The 17,708-nt window shown below is 44.9% G+C and overlaps 1 protein-coding gene across 2 annotated transcripts in view; it reads left to right on the top strand.

Annotated features, from left to right (window-relative positions):
• The window catches only part of LOC126183855 (uncharacterized), a 252,093-nt gene that overhangs the window by 107,989 nt on the left and 126,396 nt on the right, over positions 1-17,708 (top strand). For both annotated transcript variants that reach the window (XM_049926145.1, XM_049926144.1), the window contains exon 3: positions 11,711-11,839. In XM_049926145.1, the coding sequence (XP_049782102.1) occupies positions 11,711-11,839 (129 nt within the window). The remainder of the gene's footprint in view (positions 1-11,710; positions 11,840-17,708) is intronic.

Raw genomic sequence — 17,708 nt, 5'->3', positions numbered from 1 at the left:
ATATACTACTTATTATTTCCATATCTACTTATCAGTTTTATAGTGACATCGCACACTAATATTGCGAGAATTACATGTGGTTTTATTCCGCCTTGGAGACCTGGTAGATATCTCGTTCAAACTCAGTATTCCTGCAGGATTGTGTTTTGTTGCTAAATTTTTCCCAATATGACATGTTTCACATGTAGCAGTTGTACCAGTCTTGCTCAGACTAACATTATCAATTGCAAGGTCGCAGAAGGATTGGCAGCTCGCCTACTTGAATTTTGTGTGTGTCTTTTAGCAATGTCACACACTCTAATAATTAAACAATAGTTTATATCGTGTTACATGTCTTCATTCCACTTGGGAGCTCAGGTTAAGAGACTGACACCATCCACCCATAATCACAAGTTTTGAAAGCTTTATTCTGATTGGTCCGGAGAGAAAGGGGGGATGGGAGGTGAGTCCTTATTTCTTAAACTGTTAGCAACGCTCATCCCCAAATGCATCCAGAGATTTCTACAGGTAAACTCATAGGTGTCAGCGAGTTACAACGTGTTTACTCTGGTGGGATGCCAGATTTCACAGCAGTATCTTTTGCGCCAACCACCAGGTTGGTTGTGTCAGGGACGATTGCACATATGTATTGCTTAAATAATGCATAATTTCTCTACCAATCCTGGCGGGATGATGTGTTGTAGTGTTGGGCAAACATGTGGAGCTCTCTCATTCGTAACCAGGGATTAGGTGATGGTTGCGGCCGGTTGAGGAGTTTCATACCTTACCAGCCCATCAAAACCTGTATTAACTGACAAATGCAGACGGGAGTTCCTTGTAATGTAGGTGTGTATTTGTAGTAGTCTTTAATGTTACCACCGATGTGTTTGGATCTGTTTGCTGTTATTATCGTGCGTGGGGGATCCCTTATCCAGCAATGCTCTAGCAGCAGTGCCATTTGTTCCACCAAACAGGTCAGAGAGGACTGCACATATAATAATACAATTTTCTCAGTCATTGCTGGGTTGGAGTAGTTTTTGCAGCTATACACAACACATAAACATTAGAGTGGTGGGTCTACCCCGACGGGTGACATGTCTGAGGTGGTCAACTCTATCCTTAGGTGTGGCGTATGTTGTAGCACTGTACTACACACACACACACACACACACACATACACACAGTATCTTTGGTTGAGAGGATCAGAGAATTTTGCTATGACATCACTCAGTCTAGTAATGTTGTCATGGCATACATGTCTTAACAGAAGGCATATGTATTACAGTGTGGTATTTCTTATACATATAGTATCTTGGTTTGGAAATCAGCATTGCTTATAGAATTTGCTGTTACTTAATTAATATGATGTGACATTATTTCTACCAAAGTGTTCGATTCTAACACATACACTAATATGTCTCTCTGTCTCTCTCAGACAGACAGACAGATACATACACACACACACACACACACACACACACACACACACACACACACACAGACTGACTAGTAATGTAGTGGTGGCTTAGCAGTAATAAATAATTCATGAATATGCTGCATTGTGATTGGCTGAGAGTATTATGACGTTGATGCGACATCAGGAAGTGTGATGGAGCTCTTGTAATTTGATTAAATGTGTGAAACTGTGAAAAAATATGGAAAAATACGAAATAGGTGGAAATACGTAGAACTGGGGAGTATTTACATGTCTACTTGGGTTTGGCCTCTGTTGATGCCTCGAATGATGTAGTATTAAATTGTCATTAACAAATAGATCTCAAGTGACATGACGTACCATAATTTTTTATTAACAAATAAGTACAGCCTCCAACCTCATCCTGTGGTCCCAGCTCCCAAGTAAAGCCACCCAATCAAGTGTCCTAGTAATGAAATCTCATTGGTCGAGGGGAGTGGTGGGAAGGGGGAGAGGGCGATGAGGGAAGGGTGTTTAAGGATTCCCTTGGGTGACCTTTATCAGTATGTTGTGGTTCCCCTGGGGGGGGGGGGGGGAGGACAGTTGGTGGTGACCTTGAATACAACTCAGCCAAATGTGTAACCTGACACCCGAAGTGTAACCTCATACCCCCTTATCTTATCTTATCTTATTAGCAACGCCCACTCTATCCAGAAACAGCCTTGATAACCTACTATTGTATGTCTGCTTCACCATTTACAGTCAGTTAGAGAGGTGTGTCGAAGTTACCAACATTGAAATGCATTTGATGTTGGGAATAGTGACATTTGTGTTGAGGTGGAATATGGTGCAGGTAGCAAGGATATTTCCTGTAGGATGTGGAACCTTTCGAAAGGGTTGATATTTTGGGAACTAAAGTTATGAAATGGATGATGCCATCAGTGGTGGGTGCAGTATGGAGGGAGTTGTTTGTATGGATTAATTTATCAACAGTGTGTGTGGAGTTAGTTCATGTTTTTGGGGAAGGTGTAGGATTTGCAATATAGGGAGTAAGCAGTGAGATGGTCGTTGGTGTTGCAACAGCTGAAGAATTTAGGTTTGGGTATTGTCTGCGAAGGTAGTATTGCTTGCTGTGAGGACAGGTGGGTGGGTTCTTGCAGTTTTTCGTCAGGTACAATTGTATTGGGAGTATCGCTGACTTCGATATTCGTGTGTCTTTCTCATAGATACTTGTACAGGATACTTCTTGTGGCAAACCAAGGCTGATATATTCATAAGTTTGTCTGTGGTGTCTGGTGATTCTTAAAACATTGCACTGTCGTTTCGAAACCTGGGAACGAATTCAGTTCACTTTCAATTTCTTTGTCTGTGTATTCTAGATCAGCCGTTTCAAATACTTCTGTGAATGTTGAGAGTCGGCGTGGAGTCTGTGGTTGTTTTGGCAGAGGGTTCGTGAGGGATGTTATGGATACATTTATTCCAGAAAAAGATAGAATTACAAGTAGGGCAGAATACGAATGTTGATAATTGGTTTTGATGATGATGGAGTCTCTCCTGGGGATGCGTTTCTGCATTTACAATGCTAGTATACGCTGAGGTGACAAAAATGAAGGTGTAGCGACATGCACATATACAGATGACGATAGTATCATGTACACAAGGTATAAAAGGCAGTGTATTGGGGAGCTGTCATTTGGATTCAAGTGATTCCTATGGAAGGGTTTACAAAGTGATTGTGGCCGCACAATGGGAAATAACAGACTTTGAACGTGGAGTGGTAGTTGGAGACAGACGCATGGGACATTCCATTTCGGAAATCGTTAGGCAATTAAATCCTCCAAGATCCATAGTGTCAAGAGTGTGCAAAGAATATCACATTTCAGGCATTACTTCTCAGCACAGACTATTCAGTGGCCGATGGCCTTACCAAACTACTGAGAACAGCGGCGTTTTCATATAGTTGTCAGTGCTAACAGACAAGCAACACTGCATATAACAACCGCAGAAATCAATAAGGGATGTACGAATAACGTATCCGTTAGGACAGTGTGCCAATATTTGGCGTTAATTGTCTTTGGCGGCCGATCACTGATGTGAGTGCCTTTCCTAATACCACGACATCGTCTGTAGTGCCTCTCTCGGGTTCATGACCGTGTCGGTTGGACCTTAGGTGGCTGGAAAACCGTGGCATGGTCAGATGAGTCCCGCTTTCAGTTGGTAAGAGCTGGTGGTAGGGTGTGTGGTGCAGACCCCACGAAGCTATGGATCCAAGTTGTCAACAAGGCTCTGTGCAACTGGTGGTGGCTCCATAATGGTGTGGGCTGTGTTCACATGGAATGGGCTGGCTCCTGGTTATGTCTGGATACTTGGAGACAATTTGCAGCCATTTATGGTCTTCATGTTTCGAAACAACGATGGAATTTTTGTAGATGACAGTGTGCCAAGTCACTGACCCACAGTTGTTCATGATTGGTTTGAAGAACATTCTGGACAATTCGAGGGAATGATTTGGCCACTCAGATCACCTGACATGAATCCCGTCAAACATTTATGAGACATAATTGAGAGGTCAGTTCATGCATGAAATCCTGCACCAGCATCACCTTCGCAGTTGAGGGTGGCTGTAGAGGCAACATGGTTAAATATTTTGGTTTTCAGTTGGCTTCCGAGATTACAGTCTAGCATACCACTGGACTATCTGAAATGTAGATTGCTATGGGGGGCGGTTGGTGACTGCATGTGATGTTCTGGCTGGTGATTGGTAGGCAACAGTGAAATTGCTGCCTGTACCCAGACGTAATGTTTTCCTGCAGGGAGACGTTGGTGTTGCATGGAACTTCTCTTGTGGCCCCTTGTGTATATTGTTGAATCCAAGTCATGTGGAGCTGCCGTCTGGCGAACATGCATGACCCATTGGACATATATCGCTGGCAGGCAGGCCATTGATAATTTGTAGCGATCCTATCTGTCCTTACCATTGGGATGTATAATTACACTACTGGCCATTAAAATTGCTACACCAAGAAGAAATGTAGATGATAAACGGGTATTCATTGGACAAATATATTATACTAGAACTGACATGTGAATACATTTTCATGCAATTTGGGTGCATAGATCCTGAGAAATCAGTACTCAGAACAACCAGCTCTGGCCGTAATAACGGCCTTGATACGCCTGGGCATTGAGTCAAACAGAGCTTGGATGGCGTGCACAGGTACAGCTGCCCATGCAGCTTCAACACGATACCACAGTTCATCAGGAGTAGTGACTGGCGTATTGTGACGAGACAGTTGCTCGGCCACCATTGACTAGACATTTTCAGTTGGTGAGAGATCTGGAGAATGTGCTGCCCAGGGCAGCAGTCGAACATTTTCTGTATCCAGAAAGGTCCGTACAGGACCTGCAACATGCGGTCGTCCATTATCCTGTTGAAATGTAGCGTTTTGCAGGGATCGAATGAAGGGTAGAGCCACGGGTCGTAACACATCTGAAATGTAACGTCCATTGTTCAAAGTGCCGTCAATGCGAACAAGAGGTGATTGAGACGTGTAACCAATGGCACTCCATATCGTCACGCCGGGTGATACGCCAGTATGGCGATGACGAATACACGCTTCCAATGTGCGTTCACCGCGATGTCGCCAAACACGGATGCGACCGTCATGATGCTGTAAACAGAACCTGGATTCATCCGAAAGAATGACGTTTTGCCATTCGTGCACTCAGGTTCGTCGTTGAGTACACTATCGCAGGCGCTCCTGTCTGTGATGCAGCGTCAATGGTAACCGCAGCCATGGTCTCCGAGCTGATAGTCCATGCTGCTACAAACGTCGTCGAACTGTTTGTGCAGATGGTTGTTGTCTTGCAAACGTCCCCATCTGTTGACTCAGGGATCGAGACGTGGCTGCACGATCCGTTACAGCCATATGGATAAGATGCCTGTTATCTCGACTGCTAGTGATACGAGGCCGTTGGGATCCAGCACGGCGTTTCGTATTGCCCTCCTGGACCCACCGATTCCAGTTTCTGCAAACAGTCATTGGATCTCGACCAACGCGACCAGCAATGTCACGATACGATAAACCGCAATCGTGATAGGCTACAATCCTACCTTCATCAAAGTCGGAAACGTGATGGTACGCATTTCTCCTCCTTACACGAGGCATCACAACATTTCACCAGGCAACGCCGGTCAACTGCTGTTTGTGTATGAGAAATCGGTTAGAAACTTTCCTCATGTCAGCACGTTGTAGGTGTCGCCATCGGCGCCAACCTTATGTGAATGCTCTGAAAAGCTAATCATTTGCATATCACAGCATCTTCTTCCTGTCGGTTAAATTTCGCGTTTGTAGCACGTCATCTTCGTGGTGTAGCAATTTTAATGGCCAGTAGTGTATTTTGATAGTTTCTTTTACTTTTCGCTGCTGCGTGCATGGATACTGAGGAAGCACACAAGTTTCTTGAAAATTAATAGACTGACAAGAGTTCTGGTGCTATTCAGCTATAACACATTTCTTGTACTGCCCCAGTCGCACATAGCATTCAAACTCTGACATGTGAGTGCTAAATGGCCACCCAGTTTCACCAATGTAGACTTTGCTGCTTTCACATCAAAGTTTTTAGACATTTGCAGTGTGGAAAGCATCTGTCAAATCCTTTGTAGACCGGCCGGCCGCGGTGGTCTAGCGGTTCTGGCACTGCAGTCCGGAACCGCGGGACTGCTACGGTCGCAGGTTCGAATCCTGCCTCGGGCATGGGTGTGTGTGATGTCCTTAGGTTAGTTAGGTTTAAGTAGTTCTAAGTTCTAGGGGACTTATGACCTAAGATGTTGAGTCCCATAGTGCTCAGAGCCATTAAATCCTTTGTAGACCATAACAAATCTTGGATCTTGTGTGACCACTCTGTAATATTGGTTTAATTCTTCGATGTTGCAGCTTCTCGCCTACACAGTCAGTGCCAACTCTCACATAAAATAAGTAAACAACAAGAATGGGTTCTTCAGTCCATTTGTCTGTTTTATCATCACTGGACCTCATAGCTCGTATGTTCTTGTTGCTATATTCATTCAATCGGAATGTTGTCTGGAATTAGTTCAGTTCATGTCAGCATCAGTAATTCGTTGACCTCAGCTGTCAGCTTACTGCAATGAGGTCAGGATGACTTGATAGTTACTGATCTCGTCGCAGGTCACAGTGATGGTGCAGGATAGTTGGTGGGGCGGCAGGTACGTAGAGCTGGGTGGATGACTATATTAGAGTGTTAGAAGCAGTGAAAAAACAATTGTGTATTTACTCATCTCAGTCAATACATCAGCCAAACCGTTGTCTTGTTGTGGTCAGCGTCCATCAGCACAGGCTGGCTCTGGACAGTGGTGTGCACTTAGATTGGCATGCAGCTTAAAGAGGTGGCTTGCTCAAGAAGTTGCCAAACTGATCAGATGGCAATGGTGATGAAGTGATGTTATCACTCAGTGAGTGTTGGACTGCGTCACCGCAGGCAGGTGGGAGGCACGCAGTGACTGTGAGCTTCTTAGTAACTGGGTTGCAGATGCATGACTCAATACAGCCTGCAGTAGGCCCAATGCAAGGAGGACATGAGTGCGGTGGTGAACCAAGGACCCCAGCGTAGCATACAGGGTCAGCAGTCTGTGGACACAAATCTTTGATAGGAGAGTGAGTGTATGCAGGAAAGGCAGTGGCTAGCAGCAAGTCAAGTGCAGGTGGAAACTGTGGACTCCAGGATACATGTGGACTCCAGGATATATGCCCTGAAGTTGCATGAAGTCAGGCAGCAGATGGTCCATCAGTTGGAAGGCACGAGTTCAGCTCCCAGCAGCATAAGGACTGGGTATAGCTTGTAGTTCCAAAGCTAGCAGAGGTGGCATCTCGTAGCAGTAGACCGGATGACCCATGTCAGTTCGATGACTGTCATGTAGTACCTCTCAGAGATGGCTGCAGACGATGACGGACACTTCATAGCCATGGAGAAAGGTTATTGTAGTCGCCTAACCCTGTGCTGTTGTGACAGGAGGACATTCATGATGATATAGGCCCCAGAAGTGGTGTAGTGCCAGGCTCGACATATTGTTCCCAGGTCACAACTACGGCTGTCTGTTCTCTGTACAATGCTGTGTTATCAGTTTTCTATCCCTGCCAGCAGCAATGAGAGTTGGACATGTTGCTCTATAGCCAGAGTTCTGTCGTGTCCATGCAGCCTCTTTGGAGCTTCTTGCATCAGAATGTGGTGATAGCTTTCATATTGCTTTACCACAGGTTACAACTATTAAGTTGAAAGTCAGTGGCGCAGCAGATTGTAACACAACGTCCTTCTGTGCTAGATGGTGGTGCCATATGACCCCATGGATGGGACAGCTTAAGCGAATTTTACTATCACCTCAGCTCGCTGTACCCCAACATACAGTTTACCATGGAGGTGGAATAGGATGGCATCCTACTGGAAACCAGGTAGCAAGTTGGAACACAGTGTGTTCAGAAAAGCTACACATACTGATCTGTGTCTGCATGTCTCCAGTAGTTACCACAACACTCATCGTGAAGGAATTTTACACATGCTCTCAGGTTACGACCCATCTGCAACAAAGACATCCTTCCAACTCATCTGAAGCACCTCGATACGACATTGCGAAGAAAGGAATACAGCAGCAAGCAGGTAAGGTGTGCATTTAGATAGGCTGTACCTAGACAACAGCAAAAAGAGAAAGAAAGGTAAAATCATCAGCGTGCATCCCGTTTGTTGGCAATACTTCCAGAAAGATCGGCAGGATCATGGAGGGACATAATGTTAAATGTGATTTTCGACCACCCTCTAAAACCTTGACACTACTAGGCTCAGTGAGGGATGATCTAGGCCTTGGCAAACCAGCGTCCTACCAAATCTCCTGCCTGTGCAGCAAAGCATACATTGGGGGAAATGTATGCGTGGTAGAAGAGGGGTGCTCTGAGTGTAGACGCCACATTGAATTATACCAGACCACAAAATCAGCTGTGTGTGAGTTAACGAGTATTTCGCTCTCATTTAAGTATATGGCTGAAAGAGTCGGAATTGTGAAAAGAATCCAGTCGTCCAGAACTAGATGCCACAAAGCGCGCAGGTTCACCACGAGATGGGGTAACTCAGAGGCATCTATTGTCTATTGAGGGCTAAGCGCTGTAGTGTGCAAGTGAGACAGATGAGAACCTATGTCATAGAGAAACCCAGTAGAAGGCTTTTGTAGCTGAGGAGACGTAGCAGTGTTAAATATGGCAGACCTAAGATCGGCCATAGAGGGGAACGTTTATGAAAACTATTTAATTCTGTAGTAGTGCAGCGAATCAAGCCGCAGTAATTTTAACCTACCATCCTTCATAAATTTTCGTGGTGATCCCAATAAAACTTGAATATCGGTCATATTTATAATAGTTTTGGATTTACTGTTCTACATCTACATATATACTCCGCTAGCCACCAACTCTGTGACTGTATTTGTTTAAAAGATACAGTAAATTTAAGTTATAAGTATTTTCAGTTAAGCATCAGATCATCATTTCCTCCACACAAAACACATTGAACGATGACAGCATGATGCCTTATTGAATCATTAGGTAATAGACTACTTGTTGTAAGGTTTAGTGCATAATAGTTACTTTTGTTCTGTATTTATTTATCAGAGAGCACATTGGTGCAAGGCTACTGGCCGTAACATTCAAAGTTAAGAAGAAAATTGTAATGGTTTTATGCAAAAGAATTTAACGTTTATTATGTAATGGATATTATTGTTACTTTATTTAGAACGTGAAAGTGCTCAAGCTATTATTATTTAAATATGTTAAAATGTAAAATAATGTAGAATAGGCTGTAGCCAATCAGATCGGCGGCTTCAGGAAAGGGAACTGCCCTAGTCAGTTGAGTGACGTTCTGCGCGCGGGAAAACGCGGCCTGAGACGGGCAGAGAGGGACAGTTCTGGTCTAGACACCAAAGAGTACAGTTCGGATTAATACGCGAAAGCGCACAGTCGGTCTTCAGGCAGCTAGGAAGTAAAACGACGTAGAAAATTTAGTGATGTATGGTATCGCGGGACTTAGTCTCTGAGCGGTGAGCAGCCGCGCGCGTGTTGTGAACTCTAATTTTGAGCGTAGTTAATGAGGTGGAGTATTGGACTGGTAATTCGCGATGAGATTGTCAAATGGATACGCGCTAGAGTGTAACAGTAACTCTAAATACGAACACTTTCGCAATTAGTTTGCTTTGTGAATAAACATTGTTGTAACCAATCCGCAACTGTGTGGCCTACATCATTTACGGGTCGTTAATTTAGTTCCCGATATTACTATTACTGTTATTACACTACTGGCCATTAAAATTACTACACCTAGAAGAAATAAAGATGATAAACGGGTATTCATTGGACAAACATATTGTACTAGGACTGACATGTAATAACATTTTCACGCAATTTGGGTGCATAGATGCTGAGAAATCAGTACCCAGAACAACCACCTCAGGCCGTAATAACAGCCTCGATACGCCTGGGCTTTGAGTCAAACAGAGCTTGGATGGCGTGTACAGGTACAGCTGCCTGTGCAGCTTCAACACGATACCACAGTTCATCAAGAGTAGTGACTGGCGTATTGTGGCGAGTCAGTTGCTCGGCCACCATTGACCAGACGTTTTCAATTGGTGAGAGATCTGGAGAATGTGCTGGCCAGGGCAGCAGTCGAACATTTTCTGTATCCAGAAAGGCCCGTACAGGACCTGCAACATGCGGTCATGCATTGCCCTGCTGAAATGTAGGGTTTCGCAGGGATCGAATGAAGGGTAGAGCCATGGGTCGTAACACATCTGAAATGTAACGTCCACTGTTCAAAGTGCCGTCAATGCGAACAAGAGGTGACTGAGACGTGTAACCAATGGCATCCCATACCATCACGCCGGGTGATACGCCAGTATGGCGATGACGAATACACGCTTCCAATGTGCGTTCACCGCGATGTCGCCAACACGGATGTGACCATCATGATGCTGTAAACCGAACCTGGATTCATCCGAAAAAATGACGTTTTGCCATTCGTGCACCCAGGTTCGTCATTGAGTACACCATGGCAGGCGCTCCTGTCTGTGATGCAGCGTCAATGGTAACCGCAGCCATGGTCTCCGAGCTGATAGTCCATGCTGCTGCAAACGTCGTCGAACTGTACGTGCAGATGGTTGCTGTCTTGAAAACGTGCCCATCTGTTGACTCAGGGATCGAGACGTGGCTACACGATCCGTTACAGCCATGCGGATAAGATGCCTGTCATCTCGACTGCTAGTGATACGAAGCCATTGGGATCCAGCACGGCGTTCCGTATTACCCTCCTGAACCCACCGATTCCATATTCTGCTAACAGTCATTGGATCTCGACCAACGCGATCAGCAATGTCGCGATACGATAAACCGCAATCGCGATAGGCTACAATCCAACCTTTATCAAACTCGGAAATGTGATGGTACGCATTTCTCCTCCTTACACGAGGCATCTCAACAACGTTTCATCAGGCAACGCCGGTCAACTGCTGTTTGTGTATGAGAAATCGGTTGGAAACTTTCCTCATGTCAGCACGTTGTAGGTGTCGCCACCGTCGCCAACCTTATGTGAATGCATTCAAAAGCTAATCATTCCCTCTACACATTACTCCACTCCATTTTGGGTGATGTAGCAACAGAGACTGACTGTTCCAAAAATAGAAAACAATCTCAGTTGCAATTGTTTTATTAACAATGACGCGCTTGTCGCGATTGGCATATCTTCAGATTATCTTGAACGGCAGAGACTGCATTAGTCATATTTAATAGCCATTACTATGATGGCGTTAAAGCGAAGACCGCAATCGCAAAAGACGGATATAGCAAAGCCAAACCATGGCAAAATTCGGTGCGAGGATAGGTATATAGTAAACTATATAAATCTGTATTTGGGAATCAGTGTTTACTTACAATCAGTAAGCTTATGCAATTTGCAACGTGTGCTGATGTCATTTGGGATAGATTACATACAGTTCACTACCAACATTACAAACTTCTCCTTGGCCACGTTTACCACCCTGTCCCAATGGTTTCATGTTTAGCATGTAGCCCAGTTGCTTGCTCAAACACTCAAAATGCACACTCTGCGATACTAGCTTCAGCTGTTACTTTCTTTGGAACTGTCTGTTTGTTTCTTTTTAATGTAGCCAGTTAAGTATGTTATACTGTACTGTATCAGATATAATGGTTGTTTGTATAAGAGGTGATTAAAAAGCTTAACTCTTTCTTTCAACCACTGTATTGCTTACAGGAAGCACGTGCAGAATTCCGTCAGCTTCTGTGTGATTCCACTGTGAGAATTGACATGCTGGCTAAGAAGCTTGGTGCATGTGTTGAAAGAGCAAGGCCATACTACGAAGCTCGTATGAGAGCTAAAGAGGTAAGCTTCTGTTTTCCATATAAGAAGTATAATGCTATGCTTTATTGAATAAAACATTCATTGATTAGCCAAAATATTGTGATCACTGCCTTTCATATACTTTACACTGGAAGTACAACAGGCATTTTCTGTCACATGAAAGATACAATTGCTCACTAAGTTAACATTTATTGATAGCATGTTGGTAGAGGAAACTAGTCACAGAGACAATCACAGTGTCGCTAAACACTCATCACAGGGGCGTCCACTTAGTAACTACACGGCCTGTTGTAGGAGTGTCCTCAGAGAAACACTGTAAACAATCTGTCACTTGGGTGACCACTGCACTGACTGACATATCTGTTGTAAAATCTACCACTAATGCACTACACAATTTGTAGCTCAGTCGACCACCGAAACCATGGCCTGTTCCATTGCACAAGTGACAGCTATTGATATTACACAGTCCATCACTCAGTTGACCACTGAATCACTATATATCCCATCACGAAAGCAAGAACTGATATCACAGCACTTACTGCAGCACAAGTGAGCACTAATGACATTACACAATACATTGCTCAGGGCACCGCTAAAATTGCTACACTGTGAGAGCACAGATAACAAACCAGCACACTCTGATGTGTGTGTGTGTGTGTGTCAAGTGAAGCTGCAGTAGTGGGAACACATTAGATTTCTCTCCTACATAATCCTGCTGAGCTCTGAAAATTGGCCACACAGTGGGATGACACTATAGTTGGAAGGAACTGGATGCCACGCTCACAAACTCTGTTGTTAGGGTTCTGTATTTCTGCTTTTATGTTGGCTGACCCATCTGTGTACTAGCAACTCGGTGCTGTGGTCAATGCTGTAGGCTCACAGGTTGGCTGAGACTGTCAGCAGTCTGCACTGCAGCCTGTACTGTAAGTTTGCAGCTTAGCCGACAGATAACAGTACTGTGGCTGGCTGTGTTTGGCAATCATGGATGGTAGTCACCACGCTCCTCCCACCAGTAGTAGCAGAGTGTGGAGGTTAATCAAGCTGGCAAGCACACTCATCAATGGACTGATAGTGAAGCTGTCTAAGGGGAATGCATAGAGGCAGGTTCAGATGGGTTGTATAGGCCAGCTTAACATGGTCCAATGACACTCTCTGGGTGTTCCTGTTGGCAACCCTCAGCATATGGTGGCCATTTCCAACAATCATGTGTGGACCAGAGTGTGGAGGTTTGAGACAAGGCCTGACCCCATAAATCTGGACCATTTTGTGCATGACAGTGGCCAAATCTGTATGAATGAATACAGGTGAGGTGCCATGACAAGAGCCATTTCAAAGACAGGGGCGTGCAGTGTGGGAGCACAGTCCAATCAGGAAGGCCAGTATGTCAGGGGTAGAAATGGTAGCAGAGGACTCAACAAATTCCCCAGGTATCCAGAGAGGGTGTCTTGAAATTTGTGCAGAGGCTGAAAAAGACAATGAGAAGTGCAGTGGTCCATGCTGTGGCAAAGTAAAGCAGCCTTCAAAGTGTGATACCACTGCTCGATGTTACTATTGCTGGCTGAATGGTATACAGTGGTAGGGTGGTGATGAGTGCAACAGAGTTGGGCAAACTCGTTGAACAGCAGGGATTCAAATTGCGTTCCACAATCTGCAGTGATGTGGAGTGGGGAACCTAAATGAGCTGTCCACGTACTCACAAATGCTTGTGTCACAGTTTCAGACAAGATGTTGCTGGTGCTGCCTATGGACAGCTTGTGAAACAATCAATGATGGTTAAAATATAGCACTGGTTGTGGTATGCTGCAGCACTAAGAATGCGTGCCAGGCCACATGTAACGATAGGTAACAAGTGTGGTAGTGGATGGCACAGGTTGTAGATGCTGTCAAAGGCATACTTGGGGAAAGAAACTGATAGGAAAGGTTGTGGCTAGCCATTGGAAGTGTCACAGAACAGTTTTGTGTCTGTGCCAGAGATAGAGACATGCTGTAGCCTGAGGTCAGTGTTTGGGTCATGACAATGAGAGTCTAGCTCCATGTCGACCTGTTGTGCTGTAGCAAGTGCAGCAAAAATGATGCAATCAATGATCCCGGTGACTGATGATAGACAGTCAGAAACAACATTGTCCATTCCAGAGATGTGCCAAATGTTGTGTTGAACTGAGAGGTATATTTGAATTGACGGAACTCACATGGGGGGCAGTGCTTTTTGATCTGTGCGAAGGTGTATGTGATGAGTTCGTGATCAGTAAGTGTTGTGAAATTCCTAGCCTCCAACGAAAGGTGAAAGTAGTGGATCACCTCATAGATGGCAAACAGCCCCCTGTCATAGGTGCTCCATTAATGTTGTGTAAGTGTGAGCTTCTTTGAAAAGAAAACCAATGGTTGCCAGGAACTATTGGAGTGTTGCTGCAAGACTGCATGTAAGGCGTGTTGCCTGGTGTCAATCACAAGTGCCATCTGGGTGTTGTGTGCTGGACGAACCGTAAGTGCAACATCAGTGAGGCTGTTCTTACCACCAGAGGAGGCAGCATACATTTGGTCCATCCAAGGAATGAGATTGTTGCCCTTAGGGTTGAGCTGCCAGAACACAGGGCTGCAGTGAAGACTTTAACCAATATCTGTGAGGGCCACCAGTTGTGCAGTGAAAGTGACTGGTGAATTACAAGGATGGTTGCCCTTAGTGTTAAGCATATGTGAGCAGCTCTTGAATGGAGGCTGTGCCAGGGAGATGATGGCAGTAGACGTTGAGTATCTTGAGGAACTGGCGAAGATCTTGAAAAGTTCATGTGCACTGAATTTCCTGAATGGACTGAACATTTTCAAGGAGGGGATGCCATTTGCACAAATCTAGTGGCCTCAAATGTCATGTGGGAGGAACCAAAGATGCATCTGGAGTGATTAATGATAACCACAAAATTGTTTAGCCCTGCTGTCAGATGTTCATGAAGCTGCTGTGGTGAGGAAGTGAACACCAATATGTCATTGGGATATGCAAAGCAAAAGGGTAGGTTATGCAGCACACCATTGATGTATCGGTGTCATATCCTGAGCAGCATCTTGGAGACTAAATGTCATGTAAAGTGATTCAAAGATGTCAAAGGAAGTGGTGATAACTGTCTTTGGAATGTCTTCCATGATGACTGGTATCTACATAAATGCCTTCATGTAGTTGAGGACATTGAACACTGAGGCACCACTGAAGGCATGGTTGAAGTGATGAAGGTTTGTGACCAGATATCTCTCAGGGATGTTGAGTGCATTAAGAGCACGATAGTCAATGCAGGGTCACTAGGGTGTGTCCTTTTTTGGTAGGAGGTGGAGAGGAGAGGACCAGTGGTAGTGCGAATGGCAAATGATGCCATCCCAAAGCATATCCTAGAATTCAGCTTTAGCATCAGCAAGTTGCTCTGGTGCAAGTTGTCCTGGTCTGCTGAAAAGTGGAGGGGCAGGCATTGTGTGGACATAATGGACTGTGCTGTGCCGTGCTGTACCTCTTGTGGTTCAAATGGCTCTGAGCATTATGGGACTTAACTGCTGTGGTCATCAGTCCCCTAGAACTTAGAACTACTTAAACCTAACTAATCTAAGGACATCACACACATCCATGCCTGAGGCAGGATTCGGACCTGCGACTGTAGCGGTCGCGTGGTTCCAGACTATAGCGCCTATAACCGCTCAGCCACTCCGGCCGGCGAGCTCTTGTGGTGTTCCAGGTTGGTGTGCAATGGCTGGGAAATGGTTGAACAGGTCCTGGGACTCCCCTGCATTGGCAGCATGGACAAACTTCAGCACAAAGTTTTGCACAACATGGCAGAAGCCAACAGTTGAGCAACTGGAGTCCTTGTTGATGACACGAGGGGCACCAGTGTCAGGGACAAGCTGAAGATAGGCTAAGAAATCCACACCAATGATTACCTGTGTGATGTCTGTAATGGTGAATAGCCAGCTGAAGGTGCAGTGCAGCCTTTAGTCCAATTGTGAAGGGTAGCCACTGTATGTGCCGGTGGACGAGTTTTTAGGAGCCAAAATGGTGTTGTTAGTTGTTGCCCAGAAAATGCATACATGGATAGACACACGTTTTGGAACCAATGTGTAGAAGGAAATGCTGGACAGGCGTTCTATTCGATATAACCAAACGCTTTGAAGCGGTGTGGTATCCATGCTCACTTGCTGTCTGGCATTTGGGTAGTAAAGTGATCGACCACAGGAAGCTTGCTCTTCAAATGTGTGATGGTTTCAGCATGTAGTGTGCTGGTTTTCAGCAGGTCAGTGGTCCCAGGTGTGCTGGCGAAAGTGTGTGGTGGTGCTTTAACAGCAGCTGGCCAGGTATGAAGTATAGATACTTGCACCGTGAAATCTTCAATCTGTGCTAAAAACAGTTGGAATTCGTGGCTGGCCATGGTGGGTTCTGAGGCATTGTGGTCCACTGGTTGGCTAGAGGTATAGTTGTCATGTCAAAGGTGGAATTGGTAGCTGCAACATGATATGGGCCACAACATGAGGCTGCACTGAGGGCTTCGACCCATGTCATTGAAGACCACCAGTTGTCGCAGTGAAAGTGACTGTTGAGTTGCGAGGATTTCATGTGCCTGGCTAGGTAGCCAGTCCAGCCAAAGCACATGGGGCAGCTTGTCTAGAACTGTGCAAAGGTGACCCGTGCTGCAGAGGTGGCACCAGAGATGTGACGGAGTTCTGTTATCAGTGTCATCACCAGTAGTTAACTGAAATATGCCCTCAGCTGGTGATACGGAGAGGTGGTATGTGAGCTCCCTCTTGAGCTGCTGGTATGGCTCAGTGTGTGGTGACACAGTGATTATGTTGGCAACCTTGACATTGTAGTGCTGGTTGATATGGGTGACAACATAAGCATTTCGTATGATCTGATGCCAAGCCACCACAGTGGAAGTTGGCCTTGACCTGCATGAACCAGATGGCTGGGCAGGTAGGCCAAAAAGATGCATCATATCCAAATTAAACGCTGATGCAATGAATCATATTTATTGTTACACCAGATCGATGGTTGTGTCCGGCCATGTCTAGGCAAATCGCTGCTTCAAACATGCACTGCACTACAGACAGAGGCTAATGGTGGCTGTATTATGCTATGGGGGCCATTCACTTGGGCTTGCATGGGAATTGTAGTAATCGAAGGCACTATGACAGCTGTGAACCATGTGAACATTGTTGTGAACCAGTTGCATCCCTTCATACTACGCATCTTCCCTGACAACAATAGCATCTTTCAGCGGGAGAACAGTCAATGTCACACGGCCAGAATTTTGATGCAGTTGTTTGAAGTCCATGCTAATGAACAGACTTTGATGTCTTGGCCACCAGATTTGCCTGATTTGATCCCTATTGAACACATCAGGGATGCTATCAGATGGTAGCCGGCACCCCAGACTGCTTGCCCATGATTTATGGGAATTGCATGACCTATATGTAAGCAACTGGTGCCACAATCAAGGACTCGGTGAACCCATGCCTTGCAAAATTGCTACTGTATTGCATTCTGAATGTGGACCAACACACTATTTATTAACCAGGTGGCCATAATGTTTTGGCTCATCAGCCTATGATTGACATTCAAAGTAAGTTTGCTACAGTTACTTCCAGTCTTCTATGTGTTTTTTTTTCTGAGTTTGGAACTAGCAATTTGAATCTGTGATAAGAAACACAATTCCATTAAATAACCAATGTCTTTTTTATTCGATTGTATAAAGAGCAGTTTAATGTTCACTGTGAGTAATCTGGCTGTCACTATGTAATAGTTTTTAGTCTTAGATCCAATACAATAAGTTTCATTGGAAATTTGGAAATTTTTGTCCATTGTTCTTTAGAAGTGAAGTAATTCAGAAGTGTATGTTTTCTCTTGCAATTTTAGCATCGT

This window comes from Schistocerca cancellata, chromosome 4 (genome assembly GCF_023864275.1).
Source record: "Schistocerca cancellata isolate TAMUIC-IGC-003103 chromosome 4, iqSchCanc2.1, whole genome shotgun sequence".
In the NCBI taxonomy this organism is placed as follows: domain Eukaryota; kingdom Metazoa; phylum Arthropoda; class Insecta; order Orthoptera; family Acrididae; genus Schistocerca; species Schistocerca cancellata.
The sequence above is the reverse complement of the archived record's forward strand: the minus strand, read 5'-3'. Positions and strand labels throughout refer to the sequence as shown.